Raw genomic sequence first — 26,572 nt, forward strand, 5'->3', positions numbered from 1 at the left:
GGGCCATGATTCGATCTACCCTATGAGCGAACTTACGTCCACCTTTTTTAAAAGTTAATATGATCGATGAGCGTGGACTCAAGAGGTCGTAGATTCTGCATTATCGTTCTTTTAACCGGAAGGTGCGATGTCTTGATCGATCAAGAAATGGCCGCACAGTTATGCCATCTTACGAAAGCGACCAAATCTGGATGCATCTATCTGTGCTCCTCTCGCACGTGAGCTCTTCGAATCATTTGTAACCTTGGGCCACGGAATAGCACGGATATGCTGGCATCCAACAAGCAACAAGACAGCAAAGTTCCAGCTTCTCTGATGAAACAATCCTGGCACTAGTCACCCCAAGAGTAAATCCTCAGGTACAACTGTAGGAGTACAGGTTTCAGCAGCAACAGTAACGGTACCAACGGTGCATGCATGCATGCATGCACATGGCCAGTTCCCGCCGTGTCGCGGTGCAACAGGCCAACAGCGCAGGCGTTTATATACATACCCCTGCGCGCCCCGTAATCGAAGGCCAGGGCCACTCGATCGCGCAGTCGCGCTCCGTCTTCACTTGGCGCGAGGGGACCCTGACACGAGTCAAGCAGGAGCCACACTGTTCCCATTCCTGCTGCCGACACCTCCGGTGAGAGAGAAAATGGCAGGGCGTTCGCTGCCTCGGCGCCTCGCTCTCTTCTGCCTCCTGGCGTCGTGCATTGCGCTCACGGCGCGCACCTCCGACGCCAGCCGGCGGCAGCTCGGCATCAGCATCGGCAACGGCGGCGGCGGGGGGATAGGCATCGGGATTGGGATCGGCGGCGGCGGTGGTGGCGGGGGCGGCGGCGGGTACTGGCCGTCGCCGACGCCGCCGTCGTCATACGGGCCGAAGCCGAGCGACTTCGAGAACGAGCGGCTGTACAGGGCGTACCTGGTGATCCAGAGGTTCAAGCAGACCATAACGTGCGACCCCCAGGGCATCACCAACACCTGGACCGGCACCGCCATCTGCAGCAACACCTCCTACCTGGGCTTCTTCTGCGAGGCGCCGCCCAACGTCAAGGAGCGGGCGCTCGCGTCCGTCGACTTCAACGGCTTCAAGCTGGAGGCGCCCACCGTGGAGGGGTTCGTGGACGCGCTGCCCGACCTGGCGCTCTTCCACGCCAACTCCAACGACTTCGGCGGCGTGGTGCCCATCCTCCGGTCGCTGCAGTACTTCTACGAGCTGGACGTGAGCAACAACAAGCTCGCTCGCTGCGCCTTCCCGGCGGACGTGCTGGGGATCACCAACGCCACCTTCGTCGACATCCGGTTCAACCAGTTCTACGGCGAGGTGCCGGCGGGGCTCTTCCGCTCATTCCCGATCGTGGAGGCCATCTTCGTCAACAACAACCAGTTCTCCGGCAACATCCCCAGCAACCTCGGCGACTCCCCCGTGAACTACCTCGCGCTCGCCAACAACCAGTTCACGGGGCCCATCCCGTCGTCCATCGGCCGCGCCGGCAACACGCTGCTGGAGGTGCTCTTCCTCAACAACAAGCTCAGCGGCTGCCTCCCCTACGAGCTCGGCCTGCTCGCCAAGGCCACCGTCATCGACGCCGGCACGAACCAGCTCACGGGCACCATCCCGGCCTCCTACGCGTGCCTGCGGAAGGTGGAGCAGCTCAACCTGGCGGACAACCTCCTCTACGGCGAGGTGCCCGACGCGCTCTGCCGGCTCGCGTACCCGTCGTCCGGCGGCCACCTCGCCAACCTCACGCTCTCCGACAACTACTTCACGTCGCTGGGGGCGTGCTGCTGGGCGCTGATCAAGCAGGGGAAGCTCAACGTCGCCCGCAACTGCATACCCTATGCACCCAACCAGCGGTCGCACGAGGAGTGCGCCGGCTTCTTCCACGGGACGAAGACCTACTGCCCCGTCAGCACCTACGTGCCATGCCACCACCCCAAGGACTACGGCGCCGGTGAGGAGGAGGCCTCGGCGGCGGAGGAGTACAAGTACCGGACGTACTCGGCGCTGCACCCGTGAGTCCGTGGCTCCCAGCAGTCAGCACGGCCGGCGAGGGCAGGCGTACACGTGCTGGAAGACAAGGGGGAATGTGCTGTGCGTCTCGTGGCGGCTGCTTGGGTCGTTGCGCTGGCTGGTTTGTGCTGATATTGTTTGCAAGTCGTGTGTACTTTTCTATTTATGTTCCCTTTTTCATACTACTACCAGCAAGGCGTGATTAATAAGTACTCTCTCCGTTCCGATTTACTTGTCTTGAATTTATCTAGATAAGTAATTCGGAAAGGAGGGAGCAGGAGGTATGATGGCTGGGCAGTGGGCACTAGTAGAAGATTGAGCACATGGCGACTTGGCGTTGCTGATCGGGGGGTGCGGCAAGGCGTAGGCTGGTCTGATGCCGGTCGGGCAGCTCCTGCGCAAGCTCTTTTCCCTCCCTTTTGTTGCGCACAGTACAAATTGTAAGTAAAGCCAACTCCAACGCGCTGACTCAAATGAACATAAATTTAATCTATTTTTTATCGGTTAAAGATCGGTCATCCAACCGTGTCTATCCAAATCTGACCAATGCACCCAACCGGCCAACCCAATTGGTCCATCCAGCTGAATTCTTTTGAACAAACATATATTTGTGCAAAATAAAGGTAATTCAGGGCCCGCTGCCGTAGTTCATGCTGAAAGACGTGCCAATGGCTGGCATACATGTCAGCCTACAAAAAAATGCCATAGTTCATGCCGACACACTTGTCCGTGGTTGGCATACATGCCAACACACAAAAAAGATCATACTTCATGCATCTCGGCCGTAGTTCATGCAGGCACACATGTCAACATACAAAAATAATGTCTTGGCCATAGGTCATCCATCTAGCTTGAGCATCTCCGTTTGTCTCTTCTCGAACCAAACCATTCTCCTTGGAGACACCTTGCTCAAGTTGATCGCCATGATCTCCACTTCCTTCGCCATTAGACTGAACTTCACCTCGTTTGCTTTTATCTTTCCAAAGTCCGCCTCGATCTCAAGCTTCTTCTTTTGGACGTTCTCCTCAATCCTGAGCTTCTTCTTTTGTATTCTAATGAAGGCCCTCATTTGCTCCTCTTTCTCTTGGCGCTTCCTTTCCTCCCTTGCTTCCTTTTCGGTCATCAACCCCCTCAAAGTTTCTTGCAAGGCGAGTGTCGCCGCATCACGCTGGGCATCCACCTTGGAGTTGGTCTTTCCCCTTGGTCGCTTCTCACCTTCACCATGCTCAATGACCACCGCCGTCCGTCCATTCTTCTTTACGACAACATATTGCTCCTTGATGTTTGGGCAATCACAAATTATCGTCCAACAATGGGTGAGGGTGAATGACTTGTGCCCATGTTGGGCCTTGAAGGCATCTAAAACTTAAAATGCTTACAAATAAAAATGAAGGCAACATGGATCTCATGTGGTCTCTTCCTTTGCGTCCAAATGGGCGGCCACAGGCGTGGCGTTGAGGTCGATGGCCGCGGGCCACAGGCATGGGGTGGCCGGCGCGATCACACTCACTTTCGGCGAGCAGTCCCGAGGCAACACTACTAGGAAAAACCTTACCAGTAGCGTGGGTTTTTGGACTACCAGTAGCGTAGGTTCCCACGCTACTGCTACGACACTACAGCTATTTTTTAGCAGTAGCGTGTGTTTTACCCCATGCTATAGCTAAAAAGTTAGTAGTAGAGCGCGCAACCCACGCTACTACTATTCCTAACCCACGCTACTACTAGTCCTAAGTACTAGTAGAATGCCCTTCTTCCCCCACGCTACTGCTAAGTAATTAAAAATTAAAAAAAGTTAGATGCACTATTTATGGATGGAAACCAAGACACATCTAGTGCAAAGGTCACAGAACCATCTTAGCACTTCCAGCGTTCATGTATACAACATTGAAAATCTGAACTCAAAGAAATCATGAGATCCCATTTATACATCAGATGCACACAACCATCACGAAAGGTGGGTACCTTCCCTAGCATCCCACCACCAACCTAACCAGACCACTTTTCTAAATGTATCTCCCAAGGAGTCGAGGTCCTTCACCTCGGCAACCTCCAGACGGTGGCATCGAGGTCCTCCACCTCGGCAACCTCCTGACGGTGGCGTCAAGGTCCTCCACCTCGTCGACCTCCGGCGTCACAATCACCTGGACAATCATCTGTGTGACGCAGTCGCCGGGCTTCATGGTGAAGTCCGTCTCCGAGTTGTTGAAGAGCACGATGCCCACCGGGTGCGGTAGTCCATGACGATCACCCCTGCGCCCATGTCGGGAAAGTGAAAACTGCTTGTTAGTTCTTGTCCTTGTGTAGATCCGGTAGGGTATTTTCTTCATTTATCAATCTCTTTTAGTCTTTTATGAATCTTCGAAACGGAAACACACCTACTAAATGCATACCCTAGCTATACGTGTTCATGCTATCTTGTTCAACATTCTGTTCAACATTTATTGTTGCATGGATAGGGAAATAGACAACCAAGGACTTCAGAAAATCAATTCCCACTGTTTTTTCAAAACAGGGAATAGGCAAAGTCTATTTTGAATTTTGATATTCCATGCCAACTTCAAGTATATATGCTACCATGTAATCTTGGAACGTGGATCAAAATGAGATTTCAGGCTTTGTCAACCTTACCATGATCAGTACTAAATTCTCTAGGCTGCTCAACCTTTCCTTGTAGGGATCAAGACATCGCCTATGTAATATTGTATTGAAACGAACAAACTAAAATATTAGAACAATCTTATTATCTACTGAACACCGACCCTCACTTGTTAATCTTGTTCGGATATTGACTTACTACACATCTAAACATCTGCATACAGCTACAAACAGGCTTCTGATGACCAAACATATTTTTTCATCAATTAGATTTACATGGCACATTTTTCCCCATCAGTTAGCTACAAGACTCTACATACATACAGGCAAAGCAATTTTCACCAAGAATCAGCTCCTTGCATATATAATGAATTAATTTTCCGTATTATTCTGAATGACAATTTTGTAAAAATCAAAAACTACTTTATTTTGAGGTTGTACTTGCAAGTTACATATACTATTCATAAATAAAAAGAAACAGCAGGTGCAGTGTTGTACTTGCAACACAAGCAGAGCACTGAAGCTCAAAATGGAAAACCACTTGGCCAACAGCAAGAAGACAGGGGCAGTTATGAATGACCATTTAATATTGTAGGACACAGAGAACTCCCAACAGAACCCTCAGTCGTTGAACAAATTTAATTCTAAATAAAAGGAATACACATTTATGCAGTATGAGATCATGTTAATTGGTTGCAAGACTGAAGATGGTCCAATGCTAGTGCCATCAGAACTGAGCTATTCAAATTCAGGATACTGAAATGTGAAAACAGTGTGCAGATTACTACTATCCATGGTGGAAAGTAAAAGGGACCCAATATATAACTTAAATACAACCTAGTTAGTTAGTGGAGCTTAATTCATCAGCCACATTAGTACGGACATTACGAATTGCCATAAGCAAAGCAGCAGCTACATGCGGGGCTAATAAGCAGTTGATACGCCACAACAATACAGACAGATTGCGCGGAGACAAACATTGGTCCATCCACGATATGATTAGAAAGTTAGTAGCATAATGCATCAAGCATGCTTACTAACTTAGTAGCCACCAGCACAATATTCTGCCGCTTATAATATAAATTTGATTATAACAAGAGGAGAAGAGGGGGTGAGAAGAGTTGCCTGGCGACAGGATTAGCTGGTCCGGCAATAGGGAACTTCAAATACTCAGTATCCCATTCAATTTTGACTACTCATGAATTTTGTGGCATCAAATGTGTCAAGCTAAAAAATCATAAAGAAGCTATACTATGATAACCCAAGCTGACTGCAATTTGTGAAATCACAAATAGCATTAGTTGACATAAAAAATAAGACAAAAGCTTTGTGCTGATCACAATTTAACTTCATTTTAAAATCCCAGCCACCTTCATTTGTTCACCCATGCCCTTTATCAGCAGCTCAGCTGCCACTAAGTCAACACCACACCTTTTGTGGTCCAGGCTATCTATCCTATAACAGTGCATGACTGAATTCATGACACAAAGTAGTTACAGAACAATGAAAGAATGCCGAAACACATAAACAAGAATTGGCATTTCTTGCTTCCTTAAGAAGGTTTGCCATAAACATAGCTGAGCTAATTAAGGTAGATTAGATTATTGTTATTTGTAAAATAAAAAATGCCATTGCATCTCATTTAAGTAAAATTCAGCTCTAAGTATTGCACTCCTACATTATACAGTGGATAAACATACATTGAGAACCCGAACAACTAAAAATACAACATCTATTATATACAGGAAGAACAATGCATAAATAAGTGTCTGTGAATAATTAAAAAAACTTCAATGTAAATTACTATTTCTGATAAATAAATGAAGATAAAAAAGCAGCAGCAGGTGCAAGCTAACCTAATTAAAGATTCAGTTTTCTCCTCTCTGAAGATAAAAAAGTTTCAGTTTGGTTGTGACACCTAACGCCATTAATTCAGGCAGAGCATGAGAGGGAGAGAGGGACCTTGAAGAGTAGGAAGAAGCAGACCCGGAGGAGCAGTGGTCTTCTCTTCACTTGTAGGTGGAGCCCTGTGCGTGACCCCCATGGAGAAGAGAACAAGGATGGAGCCCTGCTGCCCTGTGTGTGAGGAAGGTAATCCAAGATGGTCAAGGAAATCAAGGATGGAGCCCTGCTGGTCTGCTACCTTGGCTTGACGATTTGCAGGTCCGCTCAATCCACTGTGCCATCTCCGTCGAGGTCGTGGCGGATGGATCTGACCTACACGGCCGATCTTACTCCCGCTTGCCTTGTCTTCCCTAGTGATGAGATGGGGGAAGGAGGAGACGATGTGGGAGGCGTACATGGAAGAGATGGATCCACGGGCAAAGGGAGAGAAAGTGTGGGGATGGTCGCCGGCGGCGATGGGGAAGAAGGCGCAACATGGCACCGAGGTTGGATCTGGATCAGAGTAGGGAGGAAGGGGGGAGAGAGAGAGAGAACGTGACGAGGGAGAGAGGGGGACAAGGGAGACAGGCAGGTGTGGTGCGCTTAGTTGTAGCGCATGTCGGTGAACCGCGCTATCACTAAGTTCGCAGTGGTAGCGCGGTCTTAGGAACACACGACTACTGCTATGGCCAGTCCCAAGGGCATGACGAGAATCACTTAATAGTAGCGCAGCTAGATAAAACTAACGCTACTGCTAAGTTATACCAGTAGCGTGTTTGCTACCTAGCGCTATTGGTAATTACCAGTAGCGTGGTGACCCAAATAGATGCTACTAGTAAATTTTTACCTATAAGCTATTTCCTAGTAGTGCGAGGTGGAGAAGCGGGACGCGCCCAGGTTGTATTGGGGAGGAAACCTGTGTTTCTGCGGCGTCGGGAGGTGTGTGATGACTCCGAACGTGGCGGGCAGGCAGCCGACGAGCTTGTGTCCGCGGCAAAACCCTAGCATGAGGAAGGACTGTTGCGTGGCCTTGGCGACAAGAGCCTCTTTCTCCGCAACGTTGGCCTCCTGTTGCTCGGTGGCGCGACTTTTTTCTCGACCTATTTGGCCCTTCGGCCAACACTATTCGTCGTCTCTTTGGGCCTCTGCTTCAGCGTGAGCTCCTTCTTGGGCTTCTTTTATGGGAGCACGGGGCGGGTGGCCACGCCGTCCATCGTGGCGCCGGGAAGGCAATGGTGGCGGGATTTGGCGCGTCGGCCATTGTGCGGCAGGAGGGCGGAAGGGTTTTGGGAGAGAGAGGGGGAATGGGGTTGATGTGCCACAGATGGGCGAGCCAGGGGATGTGAAGGGCGGGCGTCGCGTACGTCCACGCCGACGAAACCCAACACTAATCTTGGCTTAAAATGGGTCGCAACATACAGAAAAACGAACACCCTTCGTTTGCCTTGGCGTGTTGGGCTGCGGTTTTTGCCCGCGCAAACCCAAACAGACACGAATAGACCAAGTGGGTCGCCGCATTGGAGTTGCCCTGACTTCGGGTGCTTCGTTCCTTCTTGCAATCATTGTTTTTTAAGCGAAGACATAAGATTTGCCTCGTCTATTATTAAGGAGGGAATAGAGTTTGTTTACCAGGGATCCTCAAATCAAAAAGATTACTCTCGCAATATTAAATTCCCTAATCTCTTCGCACAAGTGACGTAAATATTCTCCGACTATGCCATGAAAATTTTATTTGATATACATGAGTATTTTATCTACACACACAAATATTCTTTTAGTTTCCTTAAAATAGTCTTTCCTTTCTTAAAACTAAATGATACAACATTTTGAAAACATTCTTAAACAAAAGAAATTGAAATATACAAAAATCATGGTCTTAATGGTAGTGCACGCGACCAACCTATGCAGAGTAAGACAGCTTGAGGCATTTGCGTAGCATGAAATAGGAGGACTCTCCACCGGGCTCCATGCCAATAATTACTATGTCAAAGAACAAATTACACACAGTCCAAATCATAAAGTTAAATATCACATAGTTAACCTTACCCCTATAACCACAACTTATATTAAAAAACGGATTTGCTAAATCTTATCTTTTTTTTACAATCTCGCGAAGTTTTTATTCAACCGGCACAATGTTTATAGGGACGAAAAGAATACTGATAACCCACAAGTATAGGGGATCGCAACAGCTTTGGAGGGTAGAGTATTCAACCCAAATTTATTGATTTGACACAAGGGAGCCAAAGAATATTCTCAAGTATTAGCAGCTGAGTTGTCAATTCAATCACACCTGGAAACTTAGTATCTACAGCAAAGTGCTTAGTAGCAAAGTAATATGATAGTGGTGGTAGCGGCAACAAAAGTAAAGACATCAAAAGTAATGTTTTTGGTATTTTGTAGTGATTGTAACAGTAGCAACGGAAAAGTAAATAAGCGTAAACCAGTATATGGAAAACTCGTAGGCACCGGATTAGTGATGGATAATTATGCCGGATGCGGTTCATCATGTAACAGTCATAACATAGGGTGACACAGAACTAGCTCAAATTCATTAATGTAATGTAGGCATGTATTCCGTATATAGTCATACGTGCTTATGGAAAAGAACTTGCATGACATCTTTTGTCCTACCCTTCCGTGGTAGCGGGGTCCTATTGGAAACTAAGGGATATTAATGCCTCCTTTTAATAGAGAACCGAAACAAAGCATTAGCACATAGTGAATACATGAACTCCTCAAACTATGGTCATCACCGGGAGTGGTGCCGATTATTGTCACTTCGGGGTTGCCGGATCATAACACATAGTAGGTGACTATAGACTTTCAAGATAGGATCAAAAACTCATATATATTCATGAAAACATAATAGGTTCAGATCTGGAATCATGGCACTCGGGCCCTAGTGACAAGCATTAAGCATAGCAAAGTCATAGCAACATCAATCTCAGAACATAATGGATACTAGGGATCAAACCCTAACAAAACTAACTCGATTACATGATAAATCTCATCCAACCCATCACCGTCCAGCAAGCCTATGATGCAATTACTCACGCACGGCGGTGAGCATCATGAAATTGGTGATGGAGGATGGTTGATGATGACGACGGCGACGAATCCCCCTCTCCGGAGCCCCGAACGGACTCCAGATCAGCCCTCCCGAGAGGTTTTAGGGCTTGGTGGCGGCTCCATATCGTAAAACGCGATGATTTTTTCTCTCTGATTTTTTTCTCATTGAAACTCAATATATGGAGGTGGAGTTGGAGTCGAAGACGCAACAGGGGGCCCACGAGGTAGGGGGCGCGCCCTAGGTGGGCGCCCCCCACCCTCGTGGAAAGGGTGTGGGCCCCTGGTCTTCATATTTGGCGAGTATTTTTTATTTTTATTTTCTAAGACCTCCCATGGAGTTTCAGGTCATTCCGAGAATATTTGTTTTCTGCACATAAAACAACATCATGGTAATTCTGTTGAAAACAGCGTCAGTCCGGGTTAGTTCCATTCAAATCATACAAGTTAGAGTCCAAAACAAGGACAAAAATGTTTGGAAAAGTAGATATGACGGAGACGTATCATCTCCCCCAAGCTTAAATCCTTGCTTGTCCTCAAGCAATTCAGTTGACAAACTGAAAGAAAGAAAGAAAAACTTTTACAAACTCTGTTTGCTCTTGTTGTTGTAACTATGTCAAGCCAGCATTCAAGTTTTCAGCATAGATCATAACTAACCACATTTGCAATAATTCTCATGTCTCATAATTACTCATATCAATAGCATGATCAACTAGCAAGTCATAATAATAAATCTCGGATGACAACACTTTCTCAAAACAATCATAATATGATATAACAAGATGGTATCTCGCTAGCCCTTTCTGAGGCCGCAAAACATAAATGCAGAGCACCTTTAAAGATTAAGGACTGACTAGACATTGTAATTCATGGTAAAAGAGATCCAATCATAGTCACACCCAATATAAATTAATAGTGATGAATGCAAATGACGACTGTGCTCTCCAGCTAGTGCTTTTTAATAAGAGGGTGATGACTTAGCATAAAAGTAAATGGATAGACCCTTCGCAGAGGGAAGCAGGGATTTGTAGAGGTGCCAGAGCTCCGTTTTGAAATAGAGATAAATTGTATTTTGAGTGGTATACTTTCATTGTCAACATAACAACTAAGAGATGACGATATCTTCCATGCTAAACACATTATAGGCGGTTCCCAAACAGAATGGTAAAGTTTATACTCCCCCTCCACCAACAAACATCAATCCATGGCTTGCTCGAAACAACGAGTGCCTCCAACATACATCAAGTCCTAGGGGGAGTTTTGTGTGTAATTAATTTTGATTCAGTTTGCATAAAGCATGGGACTGGGCATCCCGGTGACCAGCCATTTTCTCGTGAGTGAGGAGCGGAGTCCACTCCTCTTGAGAATAATCCGCCTAACACGGAAGATAAGGACAGTCTTTTTTGATACATGAGCTATTCGAGCATACAAAACAGAATGAATATTTGAAGGTTTAGAGTTTGGCACATACAAATTTACTTGGAACGACAGGTAGATACCGCATATAGGAAGGTATAGTGGACTCATCTGGAATAACTTTGGGGTTTAATGGTTTTGGATGCACAAGCAGTATTCCCGCTTAGTACAAGTGAAGGCTAGCAAAAGACTGGGAAGCGACCAACTAGAGAGTAACAACAGCCATGTACATGCATTAAAATTAATAAACATTGGATGCAAGCATGAGTAGGATATAATCCACCATGAACATAAATATCGTGAAGGCTATGTTGATTTTGTTTCAACTACATGCGTGAACATGTGCCAAGTCAAGTCACTTAAATCATTCAAAAGAGGATACCACCCCATCATACCACATCATAATCATCTCAATAGCATGTTGGCACACAAGGTAAACAAATATAACTCATAGCTAATCAAGCATGGCACAAGCAACTATGATCTCTAATTGTCATTGCAAACATGTTTATTCATAATAAGCTGAATCAAGAACGAGGGACTCATCATATTTACAAAAATAAAAGAGGTCGAGTTCATACCATGTTTTCTCATCTTAGTCAGTCCATCATATATCATCATAATTGCCTTTCACTTGCACGACCGAACGGTGTGAATAATAATAAGAGTGCACGTGCATTGGACTAAGCTGGAATCTGCGAGCATTCAATAAATAGGAGAAGACAAGGCAATATGGGCTCTTGGTTAAATCAACAATAATGCATATAAGAGCCACTTCAACAATTTAATTATGGTCTTCTCCTACTGACCCCCAAAGAAAAGAAAAGAAATAAAACTATTTACACGGGAAAGCTCCCAACAAGCAGAAGAAGAACGGGAAATATTTTGGGGTTTTCTTTTTAGTTATTACTACCACAGCAGAAAAATAAACTACTACTATTTTTTTGGTTTTTCTTAAGGTTTAACAAACACACAAGAAGAAAGCAGGAAAAAGAAAATAAACTAGCATGGATATTACAGTGATAAAGTATGAGCACCGACATCTAGCAATGAGTGTATGTGAACATAAATGTAATGTCAGTGAGAAATACGTACTCCCCCAAGCTTAGGCTTTTGGCCTAAGTTGGTCTATGGCCACGGCTGGCCTGGCGGATATCCATAATAGTAGTTGTTGGGGTCGTACTGTGATGAAGAAGAAGAAGGCTCCGATTGCCACTGGCTGGCAATCATCTCTGGATCCCACTGATAGTTAGACTATCGTGAAGGATAAAATTGTGGTTCTGGCTCTGGCTCCTCAGCTGGTGCAGGGTTCCGGTAGGTGTGAATAGCTGCCAACGGAACAAGTTACGTGCCTGCAGTCAAATCAAACAAAGAAGGAGCAGGCAAGGTAATAGTCTCAGGATGATGTTTATTAAAGAACAATTGATATCTAAGCTCCCCTGCCCTATTTTTAACAATAAAATCATGTGCCACCATACTTTTACGATCTAGATAAACATGGGGTAGCACTTTTTCTTCCTTCTCAGCATGCCTAATAAGTATGTTAAAATGTGCTGCTAGGCGTGTGGCATAAATGCCTCCAAAGATGGGGCCCTTAGTATGGTTCATATTTAACCGTCTAGCAATAATACCGCCCAAACTAAAAGTGTTATCACTATATAAACCTTGGAGCAGAATAATTAAATCAGGGATACTAAGGTTTCCAGAATTTCCGCGTCCAATTAAACTACGACTAGCAAATAATGCAAAGTAATGCAAAACAGGAAAATGTATGCTAGTGATTCGTGCATCGGAAACCTTCCTGGTTTCTCCTACAGTGATATTATCAATAAACCCAGCCACATCATCATGATGTGGTTCTTCTTTCTTGCCCACAAAAGGGACTAAACAAATCCGACAGAAATCAAAAAGTGACATGTCCTTAGGCTCATCATATAAATGAAATTCCACCGTAGGTGGTGAGTTCCTAGGATGAAAATAAAAGTTTTGCACAAAGGTATTTGTGAGTAAGAGATACTGATCGCATTGGTCGTGGAGGAAAGCGGTGAGGCCTGCATTGTGAGCCAATTCATGAAAATCTTCATACATACCGACTGCTCTCAAGAAATCTTCAGAAGGCCATTCACACGCCCGAATCTCCGCGGTGCGTGGCAAATTATACTTAGGCTTAGGTGCCTTTTCCTTTGAGCTTTGGCTTGATGAGCCCCTCAATAATCTCCTCATCATTTTTCTGAAACAATCTGAAATTTTTTAGTAACTTCAAAATAAAAGTAAACAAATTCAATAAAACTGATAGTAACTACTCCTACAAGTGCCTAGAGCCTATATCAAGCATTAGAACTACTTGGAATCATATAAATTTGACATACAAGCTCAAGAATATGGTCACCTATGCAACCCAAATTTGCAAAGAATAAAGCACTAGAACAAAAACTAATTGGACCAATGGAGGAGTCACATACCAAGGAACAATCTCCCCAAGCAGTTTTGCGAGAGGTGCTTTGAGCAAGGAGATCAAAAATCACAGCAAAAGTGGCTGGAACTCGTGCTTGAGTTGGTTTTTCGGGTTTGTGTGAGATAGAGGAAGAAGATGGGTGCTGGGATAAGTGGAGGAGGACCACCGTGGGCCCACGAGGCAGGGGGCACCCTATAGGGGGGGGCGCCCACCACCCTCGTGGCCAGGTGGCAGCTCCTCCCGCGGTAATTTTTGCACAGTAAATTCTCAAATATTCTCGAAAAAATCATATTAAATTGGCATGGCATTCTGAGGACTTTTACTTTCGGGATATTTTTATAGGGACAATTCCATTTCTCCCCCTAACTTGAGCCATCACCTGGCATTTGCCCCTAATTTTCAGGTATGCTCAAAAATACCCCTCTTCCGTCAAGTCACCTTATAGAAATGCCCTTGCCGTCTGGTCAAAGGGCTTTGACCGTCTAGTGAATAGTAACATGGTGAACATTAAATTTGAAAAAATAGCAAAAAAATCAAAAAAATCTGAAATTTTGTCGGCTCGAAGATACTCAAGGGCGCAAGGTGCGTGCAAATTTTCACGCTATTTGGACATTCCAGGAACTCATGGGAAAGGAAAAAAGGTAAATCTATACACTGAGAACAGTAAATTCAAAAAAATAGCAAGAAAAATTTAAAAAGTATGAATTTTTCTGGCATCAAAGAGGCTTGGGTGCGCAAGGCGCTTGCAATTTTTTTTGATCAAATGACATGCGAGGTGCTCTAGCAAAAAAACAAAATAGTGCATTTTTTCAGAGTTTTTTCTGCGCCAAATATAGTTTTTTTCTCCAGGAGCTCCTACAGGGTCGAAACACAACAAAAATTTGCACGCACCTTGCGCACCCCAGCCTCTTTGATGCCAAAATTTTTCATATTTTTTTTTGAATTTTATTACTTTTTTTTTGAATTTACTATTTACAGCGTACATTTTAAAGTTATTCCTTTGACACGAGCTCTTGGAATGTCCAAATTGTGCCAAAATTTGTACGCACCTTGCTCCCTTGAGTATCTTCGATCCCACAAAATTTCAGATTTTTTTGATTTTTTTTGCTATTTTTTTCGAATTTACTGTTCACCATGTTACTGTTCATCGGACGGTCAAACCCCTTTGACCGGACGGTAACGGCAGAAAAGGGCATTTCTGTAAGGTGACTTAATGGAAGAGGGGTATTTTTGAGCATACCTGAAAATTAGGGGCAAATGCCAGGTGGTGGCTCAAGTTAGGGGGAGAAATGAATTGTCCCATTTTTATATTGCATGGATAAGTTAGGAAACAGACAGAAAAATACTATTTTTACTTTATTTAATATAAATAATAGAAAGTATAGAGAGGGTACAGAAGTTTGTGCTTCTAGTTTCATCCATCTCATGCTCATAAAAAAGAATCCACTAACAAGGTTGATCAAGTCTTGTTAACAAACTCATTCCGATAATCATGAAACCGGAGAAATTTCGAATAATACTAAGTTACCTCAACGGGGATATGCACATCCCCAATAATAAGAATATCATATTTCTTTTTGACAGTAGGAAGAGGAAATTCAAAACCTACAAATATAATCGATGGAATTTTTCCAATACAGTTGATACTATGAACTTGAGGTTGTTTCCTCGGAAAGTGTACCGTATGCTCATTACCATTAACATGAAAAGTGATATTGCCTTTGTTGCAATCAATAACAGCCCCTGCAGTATTAAGAAAAGGTCTTCCAAGAATAATAGACATACTATCATCCTCGGGAATATCAAGAATAACAAAGTCCATTAAAATAGTAACTTTTGCAACCACAACGGGCACATCCTCACAAATACCGACATGTATAGCAGTTGATTTATCAGCCATTTGCAAAGATATTTCAGTAGGTGTCAGCTTATTCAAGTCAAGACTATGATATAAAGAGAGAGGCATAACACTAACACCGGCTCCAAGATCACATAAAGCAGTTTTAATATAATTTCTTTTAATGGAGCAAGGTATAGTAGGTACTCCGGGGTCTCCAAGTTTCTTTGGTATTCCACCCTTAAAAGTATATTAGCAAGCATGATGGAAATCTCAGCTTCCGGTATCTTTCTTTTATTAGTAATGATATCTTTCATATATTTAGCATAAGGATTTGTTTTGAGCACATCAGGTAATCTCATACGCAAAAAGATAGGCCTAATCATTTCAGCAAAGCGCTCAAAATCCTCATCGTCCTTTTTCTTGGACGGTTTCGGAGCAAAAGGCATGGGTTTCTGAACCCAAGGTTCCCTTTCTTTACCATGTTTCCTAGCAACAAAGTCTCTTTTATCATAACGTTGATTCTTTGATTGTGGGTTATCAAGATTAACAGGAGGTTTAATTTCTACATCATTGTCATTACTAGGTTGAGCATCATCATGAACATCATCATTAATAGTTTTACTAGGTTCATGTTCATTACCGGATTGTGTTTCAGCATCAGAAATAGATATATCATTTGGATTATCAGGTGGTTTAGCAATAGGTTCACTAGAAGTTTGCACAGTTCTATCATTTTTCTTCTTCTTCTTTTTAGAAGAACTAGGAACATCAATATTATTTATTTGAGAATCTTGCTCGATTCTCTTAGGGTGGCCTTCAGGCTACAAAGGTTCCTGAGTCATTCTACCAGTTCTAGTAGCCACTCTAACAACATAATCATTTTTCTTACTATTCATTTCATCAAGCACTTCTTTTTGAGCCTTAAGTACTTGTTCTACTTGAGTGGTAACCATAGAAGCATGTTTGCTAATAAGTTTAAGTTCACCTTTAATATCAGCCATATAATCACCCAAGCGTCTAATCATATAAGCATTTTCTTTTAATTGTCTACCAAAATAAGCATTGAAGTCGTCTTGCTTATACATAAAGTTATCAAACTCATCCAAGCACTGACTAGCAATTTTAGTAGGATGGACTTCAGCTTTATAATATCTATAGAGAGAATTTACCTTTACTACCTGTGTCGGGATATCGGGATCAGAAGGTTCTTCAGTGAATAAATAATTGAGATCATATGTTTCTTCAACAGGCGGTGAATTAAGACCATGTATTTCTTCAATAGGAGGTAAATTCTTAACGTCTTCAGCTTTAATACCTTTTTCTTTCATAGATTTCTTTGCCTCTTGCATATCTTCGGGACTGAGAAATAAAATACCTCTCTTCTTCAGAGTTGGTTTAGGGGTAGGCTCAGTAATTGGAGCAGGAGATGGCTCAGGAGCTGGCTCAGGAGGTGCCCAATTATTTTCATTTGTCAACATATTATTCAATAGAATTTCAGCTTCATCCGGTGTTCTTTCCCTGAAAAGAGAACCAGCACAACTATCCAGGTAATCTCTGGAAGCATCGGTTAGTCCATTATAAAATATATCAAGTATCTCAGGTTTCTTAAGAGGATGATCAGGTAAAGCATTAAGTAACTTGAGAAGCCTCCCCAAGCTTGTGGGAGACTCTCTTCTTTAATTTGCATGAAGTTGTATATTTCCCTCAAGGCAGCTTGTTTCTTATGAGCAGGGAAATATTTAGCAGAGAAGTAATAAATCATATCCTGGGGACTACGCACACAACCAGGATCAAGAGAATTAAACCATATCTTAGCATCGCCCTTTAATGAGAACGGAAATATTTTGAGTAAATAGAGGTAACATGATCTCTCATTATTAGTGAACAGGGCAGCTATATCATTTAACTTAGTAAGATGTGCCACAACAGTTTCAGATTCATAGCCATAAAACGGATCAGATTCAACCAAAGTAATTATATCAGGATCAACAGAGAATTCATAATCTTTATCAGGAACACATATAGGTGAAGTAGCAAAAGCAGGGTCAGGTCTCATTCTATCTCTAAGTGATTCTTTGTTCCATTTAATTAATAACCTCTTAAGCTCATATCTATCTCTGCAAGCAGAAATAGCAGCAGAAGATTCCATATCAAAAAGATAACCCTCAGGAATAACAGGCATATTTTCATCATCGTATTCAGATTCAATAATTTCTTTTTCTCTAGCCCTAGCAATTTGTTCATCAAGAAATTCACTAAGGGGCACAGTAGTATCAGGCATAGAAGCAGTTTCATCATAAGTATCATGCATAGCAGAAGTGGCACCATCAATAACATGCGACATATCAGAACGAATAGCAGAAGCAGATGTAGGTGTCGCAAACTTACTCATAACAGAAGGTGAATCAAGTGCAGAGCTAGATGGCAGTTCCTTACCTCCCCTCGTAGTTGAGGGATAGATCTTGGTTTTTGGATCTCTCAAGTTCTTCATAGTGATAAGCAGATATAAATCCCAAGTGACTCAAAGAATAGAGCTATGCTGCCCGGCAACGGCGCCAGAAATTTGTCTTGATAACCCACAAGTATAGGGGATCACAACAGCTTTTGAGGGTAGAGTATTCAACCCAAATTTATTGATTCGACACAAGGGGAGCCAAAGAATATTCTCAAGTATTAGCATCTGAGTTGTCAATTCAACCACACCTGGAAACTTAGTATCTGCAGCAAAGTGTTTAGTAGCAAAGTAATATGATAGTGGTGGTAGCGGCAACAAAAGTAAAGACATCAAAAGTAATGTTTTTGGTATTTTGTAGTGATTGTAACAGTAGCAACGGAAAATTAAATAAGAGTAAACCAGTATATGGAAAACTCGTAGGCACCGGATCAGTGATGGATAATTATGCCGGATGCGGTTCATCATGTAACAGTCATAACATAGGGTGACACAGAACTAGCTCCAATTCATCAATGTAATGTAGGCATGTATTTCGGATATAGTCATACGTGCTTATGGAAAAGAACTTGCATGCCATCTTTTGTCCTACCCTCCCGTGGCAGCGGAGTCCTATTGGAAACTAAGAGATATTAAGGCCTCCTTTTAATAGAGAACCGGAACAAAGCATTAGCACATAGTGAATACATGAACTCCTCAAACTATGGTCATCACCGGGAGTGGTCCCGATTATTGTCACTTCGGGGTTGCCGGATCATAACACATAGTAGGTGACTATAGACTTGCAAGATAGGATCAAGAACTCACATATATTCATGAAAACATAATAGGTTCAGATCTAAAATCATGGCACTCGGGCCCTAGTGACAAGCATTAAGCATAGCAAAGTCATAGCAACATCAATATCAGAACATAATGGATACTAGGGATCAAACCCTAACAAAACTAACTCGATTACATGATAAATCTCATCCAACTCATCACCGTCCAGCAAGCCTACGATGCAATTACTCACGCACGACGGTGAGCATCATGAAATTGGTGATGGAGGATGGTTGATGATGACGACGGCGACGAATCCCCCTCTCCGGAGCCCCGAACGGACTCCAGATCAGCCCTCACGAGAGGTTTTAGGGCTTGGCGGCGGCTCCGTATTGTAAAACACGATGATTTCTTCTCTCTGATTTTTTGCTCATCAAAACTCAATATATGGAGGTGGAGTTGGAGTCGGAGATGCAACAGGGGGCCCACGAGGTAGGGGGGCGTGCCCCAGGGGGGGAGCCCCCCACCCTTGTGGAAATGGTGTGGGCCCCCTGGTCTTCATATTTGGCGAGGATTTTTTATTATTTTTTCTAAGACCTTCCGTGGAGTTTCAGGTCATTCCGAGAATATTTGTTTTCTGCACATAAAACAACATCATGGTAATTCTGCTGAAAACAGCGTCAGTGCGGGTTAGTTCCATTCAAATCATACAAGTTAGAGTCCAAAACAAGGGCAAAAGTGTTTGGAAAAGTAGATACGACGGAGACGTATCAAATACCATCGGGGTGGCCCAGCCAAACATGGCGGCCAGCCGGCCAGCTCCCAATTTCAGTGTGTACTTCGCTAAATTGTGAGACTCAACATTTGAGCTCCTACATTCATGAACTAACCTAAAAGAAATAAAACCAGATAAATTAACTTTGATTTCCTTTATAACTGCACCATAAACTGCACCAGTTCCATCGTGGGCTTCTTCCACCATACTTTTAGAGTCTGAAGCAACATGTATACGCCTCTGGTTGAGATCATCTGCCAAGGCGAGCCCTTCTCTGATAGCTAGAGCTTCCAATGTGGCTGGATCACCAATGTTGGTAAAGACGACTGCAGATGTACCCATGAATGTTCTTGCCTGATCCCTGCAAATAGCACCGACTGCTCCATACTTCCCTCTCCGGTGAACACCCGCATCCACATTAATTTTTGCATGGTTCTCGACAGGAGCGATCCAACCCGACGTGCGTGTAAGGGAACTTCCAGTAGATCCCTTGATGGGCGCGAGCACTTGCAGGTCCAACATATACGAATTAATGAATCCATGGATAGCATGTGGTGTCTTGAAAATACCTTCATATATTGCTTTCCTTCGAGCACCCCAGATCACCCATAATGTTACAACGAACTTGATAAATTCTTCTGTTGATAGTGCACCTTGTAGAGCAAAAATCCATACCTTTGCTCCCTCCTCCATATGTATACCGAGTTGACCAAGAATAGCATCTGAAGAAAGCGCCCACGTGCTCCGCGACATGGCACAGTCCAGGAGTGCATGCCTCCATGTATCGTGCACTCCACACAAGTTACATGCTCCAGAAGTGGTCATATGACGATGATGGAGGACCTCTCTCGAAGGGATTGATTGTCTGGCCAAACGGCATAAAAACATCTTTAGCTTCGACGGAACCTGTAGGTTCCATAATGACTTCCACTCCCTACTATCTCCCTGGATGTTTGATGTCCCCTCGCGGTCTTCCAGCCAACTTTCTCCATTCTTCTTTGTCCGAACCATCATTCTATATGCAGATCCCACAATGAAATTTCCTCTGGGTTCTTCACTCCATGCCCAGTAATCCTCTATCCTGCGTGTACATAGTGGAATCTTCAAAATTGCTTCGGCATCAAATGGGGTGAACACTGAGCGGATAAGCTCTTCCCGCCATGATGCTGTAGTCGGCTCAATAAGCTAAGATATGAAGGAAATATGCCCTAGAGGCAATAATAAAGTTGTTATTTATATTTCTTTATATCATGATAAATGTTTATTATTCATGCTAGAATTGTATTAACCGGAAACTTAGTACATGTGTGAATACATAGACAAACAAAGTGTCACTAGTATGCCTCTACTTGACTAGCTCGTTATCAAAGATGGTTAAGTTTCCTAGCCATGGACAAAAGAGTTGTCATTTGATAAACGGGATCACATCATTAGAGAATGATGTGATTGACTTGACCCATCCATTAGCTTAGCACTTTGATCGTTTAGTTTATTGCTATTGCTTTCTTCATAACTTATACATGTTCCTATGACTATGAGATTATGCAACTCCCGAATATCGGAGGAACACTTAGTGTGCTATCAAACATCACAACATAACTGGGTGGCCATAAAGATGCTCTATAGGTGTCTCTGATGGTGTTTGTTGAGTTGGTATAGATCGAGATTAGGATTTGTCACTCCGTGTATCGGAGAGTTATCTCTGGGCCCTCTCGGTAATGCACATAACTATAAGCCTTGCAAGCAATGTGACTAATGAGTTAGTTATGGGATGTTGCATTACGGAACGAGTAAAGAGACTTGCCGGTAACGAGATTGAACTAGGTATTGAGATACCAACGATCGAATCTCGGGCAAGTAACATACCGATGACAAAGGGAACAACGTATGTTGTTATGCGGTTTGACCGATAAATATCTTCGTAGAATATGTAGGAACCAATATGAGCATCCAGGTTCCGCTATTGGTTATTGACCGGAGATGAGTCTCGGTCATGTCTACATAGTTCTCGAACCTGTAGGGTCCGCACGCTTAATGTTCGGTGACGATCGGCATTATGAGTTTATGTGTTTTGATGTACCTAAGGTAGTTCGGAGTCCCGGATATGATCACAGACATGACGAGGAGTCTCGGTGTAACACCCCGGATGTAATTTGCCATATTTGTAACTCCGACTTTGCCATTTTCGGCTTTAATTTATGGGATTTCCCTTCGTGGTTGGGTTGTGTCTTCGTTTTGCATTTTGTTCATGTCATGCATTTCATATCATGTCATCATGTGCATCGCATTTGCATACGTGTTCATCTCATGCCTCCGAGTATTTTCCCCGTTGTTCATTTTGCAATCCGACACTCCTACGTGCACCAGCATACCCATTTTGTCTCTTTTCGTGAGAGGGTGTTAAACATTCTCGAAATGGACCGAGATTTGCCAAGTGGCCTTGGTACACCACCGTAGACAGCCTGTAAAATTTCGTGTCATTTGGAGTCTGTTTGATACTCCAACGGTTAACCGGGGAACCGCAAAGGCCTCGTGTGTGTTGCAGCCCAACACTCCTCCAAAACGGCCCAATAACCCTTCCAAACCACTCCCATGTCCTCCGTCGTCGGATCACAATCGCGTGGTCGAAAACTACACTCCATTTGGACACTCCTACCTATAAATATGTGATCCCCTCCATTTTCTCGCGTAGACGAAACCCTAAAATTTTCCCACTCCGCCGCCGGACGTGTCCGTCCAAGCCGAACACCCGCGCCGCTGCCGCCCGGACCAACCCCAGCCTGCCACGTCAGCGCCACCCGGACCAACCCCAGCCTGCCACGTCAGCGCCGCCGCTCCGCACCTTCCACCGGCCCGCGGGTCCCATTCCGCCGCCGCCGCCGCCCGCAGGTAGCAGCGCCGCCGCCGTCCTCTTCGCGTCCAGCCGCCGTCCGCCGCCTCCCATGCCGTCCGGCCGCCGCCCTGCCGCCTCGGCTTCCGAGCCACTGCCAAGCGCCGCCCCTTCGCCGGATCTAGACGCCCCTTTGCCGGATCTGCCTTCCCGCGCTCTCCGGCGAGGCCCCGACGAGCTCCGGACACCGCGGCGTCGTACCCCGGTGATCCTTGGTTCGCGTGCAAGTCAACCCTAGATCCATCCGGGAGGTCGTTTTTCCTCTAAGTCATTTTCCCTCATGTTTTATGCCCCTGTTCATTGCATCATAACTCTGTGACCGTAGCTCCGTTTCATGCGCACGATATATCAAAATGTTCATTGGGAGGTGCTCTTCATTTCATTCCATTGTGGCATGCTTGTTTGAATCCATCTTGATGCCCAAATCACTGATGCAAGAGTGCTATAAAATGTTTGCTCCTGTTACTTAGCAGATTATGATGATTTGTCATTTTTGTCACATTTGATGTGTGCTTCATATGGGCATGAGCTCTACATGTGTTTTGAACTATGCCATGTCATCTTTACAGGGGTGCTTGCCATGTATTTTTACGATCAATGTGGTGACTTAGGATTTCAGGGATATTGCTGATTTCAGGGACTTAGGATTTTTTAAGTCCTTGTTCTGCTGTTATTTTTATGCCATGTAAACTTGATGCTACAGTGAGATCCATGCTTGTTTTGAGTTGCTTCAGTAAGGATGTTTTGTACATATGGTAATGCTCTATCCATCCATGGCCTTGTTTGCAATTATGGAGTGCCCTAGCATGTCTTAATCTTGCTCTACTTTTGCTATAAAATGTTCCTGGCAGATTGTTTACATGTTAATCAATTTTGCCATGGTTGTTGTTAGTGATCCATGCATGCTATGAACTTGTTCTTGCCATGGTTAGCTTCATGAACATGTCATCTTGCTGTAGGTATGCTTTGTTTGTTATGAAAGGCTTTGTGATGAGTTATTTGAGCTCGCAAAGATGCCTTCATAATTCTGTTTATGGCATGCTCAGTTTTCTGCTAAGTCTGAAACTGTTTATAAAACTTTATATGTTCACATGGGTGCCATCATATCTTCTGTGCCTTTTTGGCTCATTATCAGTAAGGTACTTTTGTTCTATGCATTTAGTAGAATCATGCCATGCTTTTGTTTGCTATGATATATTCCTGTAGCATGTTGTTTGCTTGCTCTAAACATGGCTTCCTGATGTTATTTCTGGCATGTTAGTATTTTCACCAAGTCTGTGAAGTTGATATCTTTTGCACTTTTGCCATGCTTGTTTGAACCTGTTGTAGTGTGATTTAGCCGTAGCTCAGTGTTCATGTTTTGTCAAGCATCTTAAGTAGATCACTGCCATATGCTTTTTTGCTATGTTGGAGCGCAGTAGCTTAGTTTCTTGTTGCATTCTAGATGGCATCGTGCTGTTAATCGCAGAATTGTGCCATTCTTGTTTTGCTTGCCATTTGCAAACCGTGCATCCGATTACGGTGATCTTTATATCGATTTCGATCGAAATAATCTCATCTTTCCAGTGCCACACTTGGTTTGCCAAGTTGATGCCTTGATCATTCTTTCCCTTTCGGAGCACGCATATGCATTGCATATCATGTCTTGCATATCATGCCATGTTTTGCATCATGTTGCTTGTGCATTGCACCGTGATTGATTATTGACCCTTTGCTTGTGTTTTTGCTTTGGGTAGAGCCGAGATACGAGTACGTGATCGAGGAACCTGTTGAGTACGCTAACGAGATCAAGCTTTCGTCAACTTTGAGAACTTTGCAGGCAAGATGACCATACCCTCGAAATCACTTCTATCTTTGCTTGCTAGTTGTTCGCTCTATTGCTATGCCACGCTACCTACCACTTGCTATATCATGCCTTCCATATTGCCCTGTCAAGCCTCTAACCCACCTTTCCTTGCAAACCGTTGTTTGGCTATGTTACCGCTTTGCTTAGCCCCTCTTATAGCGTTGCTAGTTGCAGGTGAGGATGGAGTTTGTTCCATGTTGGAACATGGATATTGTTGGGATATCATTATTATATCTTGCTTCACTTTAATGCATCTATATACTTGGTAAAGGGTGGAATGCTAGGCCTTATGCCTGGTGTTTTGTTCCACTCTTGCCGCCCTAATTTCCGTCATACCGGTGTTATGTTCCTTAATTTTGCGTTCGTTACACGGTTGGGTGTTATGGGAACCCCTTGACAGTTCGCTTTGAATAAAACTCCTCCAGCAAGGCCCAACCTTGGTTTTACCATTTGCTTACCTACCACCATATACTTTTCCCTTGGGTTCTGTAGACTCAAGGGTCATCTTTATTTTAAACCCCCCGGTCTATTGCTCCTCTGAGTGTTGGTCCGAACCGAGTACACTATGGGGCCACCTCGGGGCAACTTGAGGGTTGGTTTTACTCGTAGGATGTCTCATCCGGTGTGCCCTGAGAACAGGATACATGCGACTCCTATCGGGACTTGTTGGCACATCGGGCGGCTTTGCTGGTCTTGTTTTACCATTGTCGAAATGTCTTGTAACCGGGATTCCGAGACTGATCGGGTCTTCCCGGGAGAAGGAATATCCTTCGTTGACCGTGAGAGCTTGTGATGGGCTAAGTTGGGACACCCCTGCAGGGTTTTGAACTTTTGAAAGCCGTGCCCGTGGTTATGGGCAGATGGGAATTTGTTAATGTCCGGTTGTAGAGAACTTGACACTTAACTTAATTAAAATGAATCAACCGCGTGTGTAGCCGTGATGGTCTCTTTTCGGCGGAGTCCAGGAAGAGAACACGGTCTCGTGTTATGCTTGAACGTAAGTAGCTTCAGGATCACTTCTTGGTCACTTTTAGTTTCTCGACCGTGCATTGCTTCTCTTCTCACTCTTTTTTGCGTAAGTTAGCCACCATATATGCTAGTGCTTGCTGCAGCTCCACCTCACTACCTTTTCCTACCCATAAGCTTAAATAGTTATGATCACGAGGGTGTGAGATTGCTGAGTCCCTGTGACTCACATATACTTCCAAACAGATGCAGGTGCCGACGATGCTAGTGCAGGAGACGCTACTGAACTCAAGTGGGAGTTCGACGAGGATTCGGGCCGTTACTATGTTTCTTTCCGGATGATCAATAGAGGAGCCCAGTTGGGACGATCGGGGATCTAGCATTTGGGGTTGTCTTTCTTGATTTGGTTCCATAGTCGGACCTTGATTGTATTCTGGATGATGTATGATATATTTATGTATTGTGTGAAGTGGCGATTGTAAGCCGACTCTTTATCCCTTTCTTATTCAGTACATGTGATGTGTAAAGATTACCCCTCTTGCTACATGCCTACCATGCGGCTATGCCTCTAAGTCGTGCCCCGACACGTGGGAGATATAGCCGCATTGTGGGTGTCACAAGTTGGTAATCAGAGCCTTCCCCGACTTAGGAGCCCCCTGCTTGATCGAATCGCTGACGTTGTTGAGTCTTGAACAAAATGTTTTGAGTCTTAGGATTATATATATCGGAGAGTAGGATTCTTTTTACTCCTCAGTCCCTTCGTCGCTCTAGTGAGGCCTCCTGACATAGAGTTTTGACTCTTCTCTCCTCAAATTTCACGAAAAAAAAATTTAGGATCACGCGGCTATCTTGGAATCGTTCTGATGGTTTTGTGACGAGAAAATTCTTCTTGGTGCCTCCTGACATTTAGGGGTTGTGGCAGTGTCCCAGGGCTCCGAGGTGTTGTCGTCACAATTTTATCGTTGCAGTTTTGGAATACCTGGGTTCGCCAACATCGAAAATCTCTTTTATGCAGTTATTGGTGAGATAACCTCGATGCCACCCAGTACTGGGACGGGAGTTCGGGAGTATTGCCATAACTCGTATAACGAATGCTTTTCGAAGGTTGAGGTAAATGATTTCCGAAGGTTTCTTGGTTATGTGTTGAAGGATGGACACATCTGGATGTAGGATTTGCTAGTTTTGGGTGAGATATTATGCTTCCCCTGTATCCCCAACACCTGATTGCATAACTAGAAAGTTTCGGGAGTTTTATAGGTGGGAATTCAAGTAGCTCTAGTATTTCTTTCCACAGATATTTGGTGTGATTGGGTAATCCTTACCACTTATTTGTTCATATTCATACCTTGTTGCTTTATTCATCTACCTTTATCTAAGTGCCTTCTCAACCTTAATGGAAGTGTGATGATTTACTTTGGAATTCATTCGTTCATTCTTGTTCGAATGTTAAGGCTATATGTTGCAATTTCGATCCATTGATTCAGCTTGAATATATGTCTTTCAAGATGCTAACGGATGTCAACCTCTTCAGGATGGCTCCAACGCGTCGGAATCCGAACCCTCCGCCACCACCTCCACCTCTGGAGGCATGGCAAGCTATCATGGCAGCCACCAATGCCA

The 26,572-nt window shown here is 44.1% G+C and overlaps 1 protein-coding gene across 1 annotated transcript; it reads left to right on the forward strand.

Moving 5' to 3' along the window:
* The first annotated feature begins 505 nt into the window (after nt 1-505).
* On the forward strand, nt 506-2,261 carry LOC119355662 (uncharacterized protein At4g06744-like). The gene has a single exon (XM_037622506.1). The coding sequence runs from the start codon at nt 641-643 to the stop codon at nt 2,006-2,008; it is 1,368 nt and encodes a 455-aa protein (XP_037478403.1). The 5' UTR covers nt 506-640; the 3' UTR covers nt 2,009-2,261.
* Nucleotides 2,262-26,572: the final 24,311 nt, after the last annotated feature.

This window comes from Triticum dicoccoides, chromosome 2A (genome assembly GCF_002162155.2).
Source record: "Triticum dicoccoides isolate Atlit2015 ecotype Zavitan chromosome 2A, WEW_v2.0, whole genome shotgun sequence".
Taxonomy (NCBI): domain Eukaryota; kingdom Viridiplantae; phylum Streptophyta; class Magnoliopsida; order Poales; family Poaceae; genus Triticum; species Triticum dicoccoides.

Bases quoted from the DNA above. Each gene is read 5' to 3' on its own strand.
- LOC119355662 (XM_037622506.1), top strand. From the start codon at position 641: ATGGCAGGGCGTTCGCTGCCTCGGCGCCTCGCTCTCTTCTGCCTCCTG.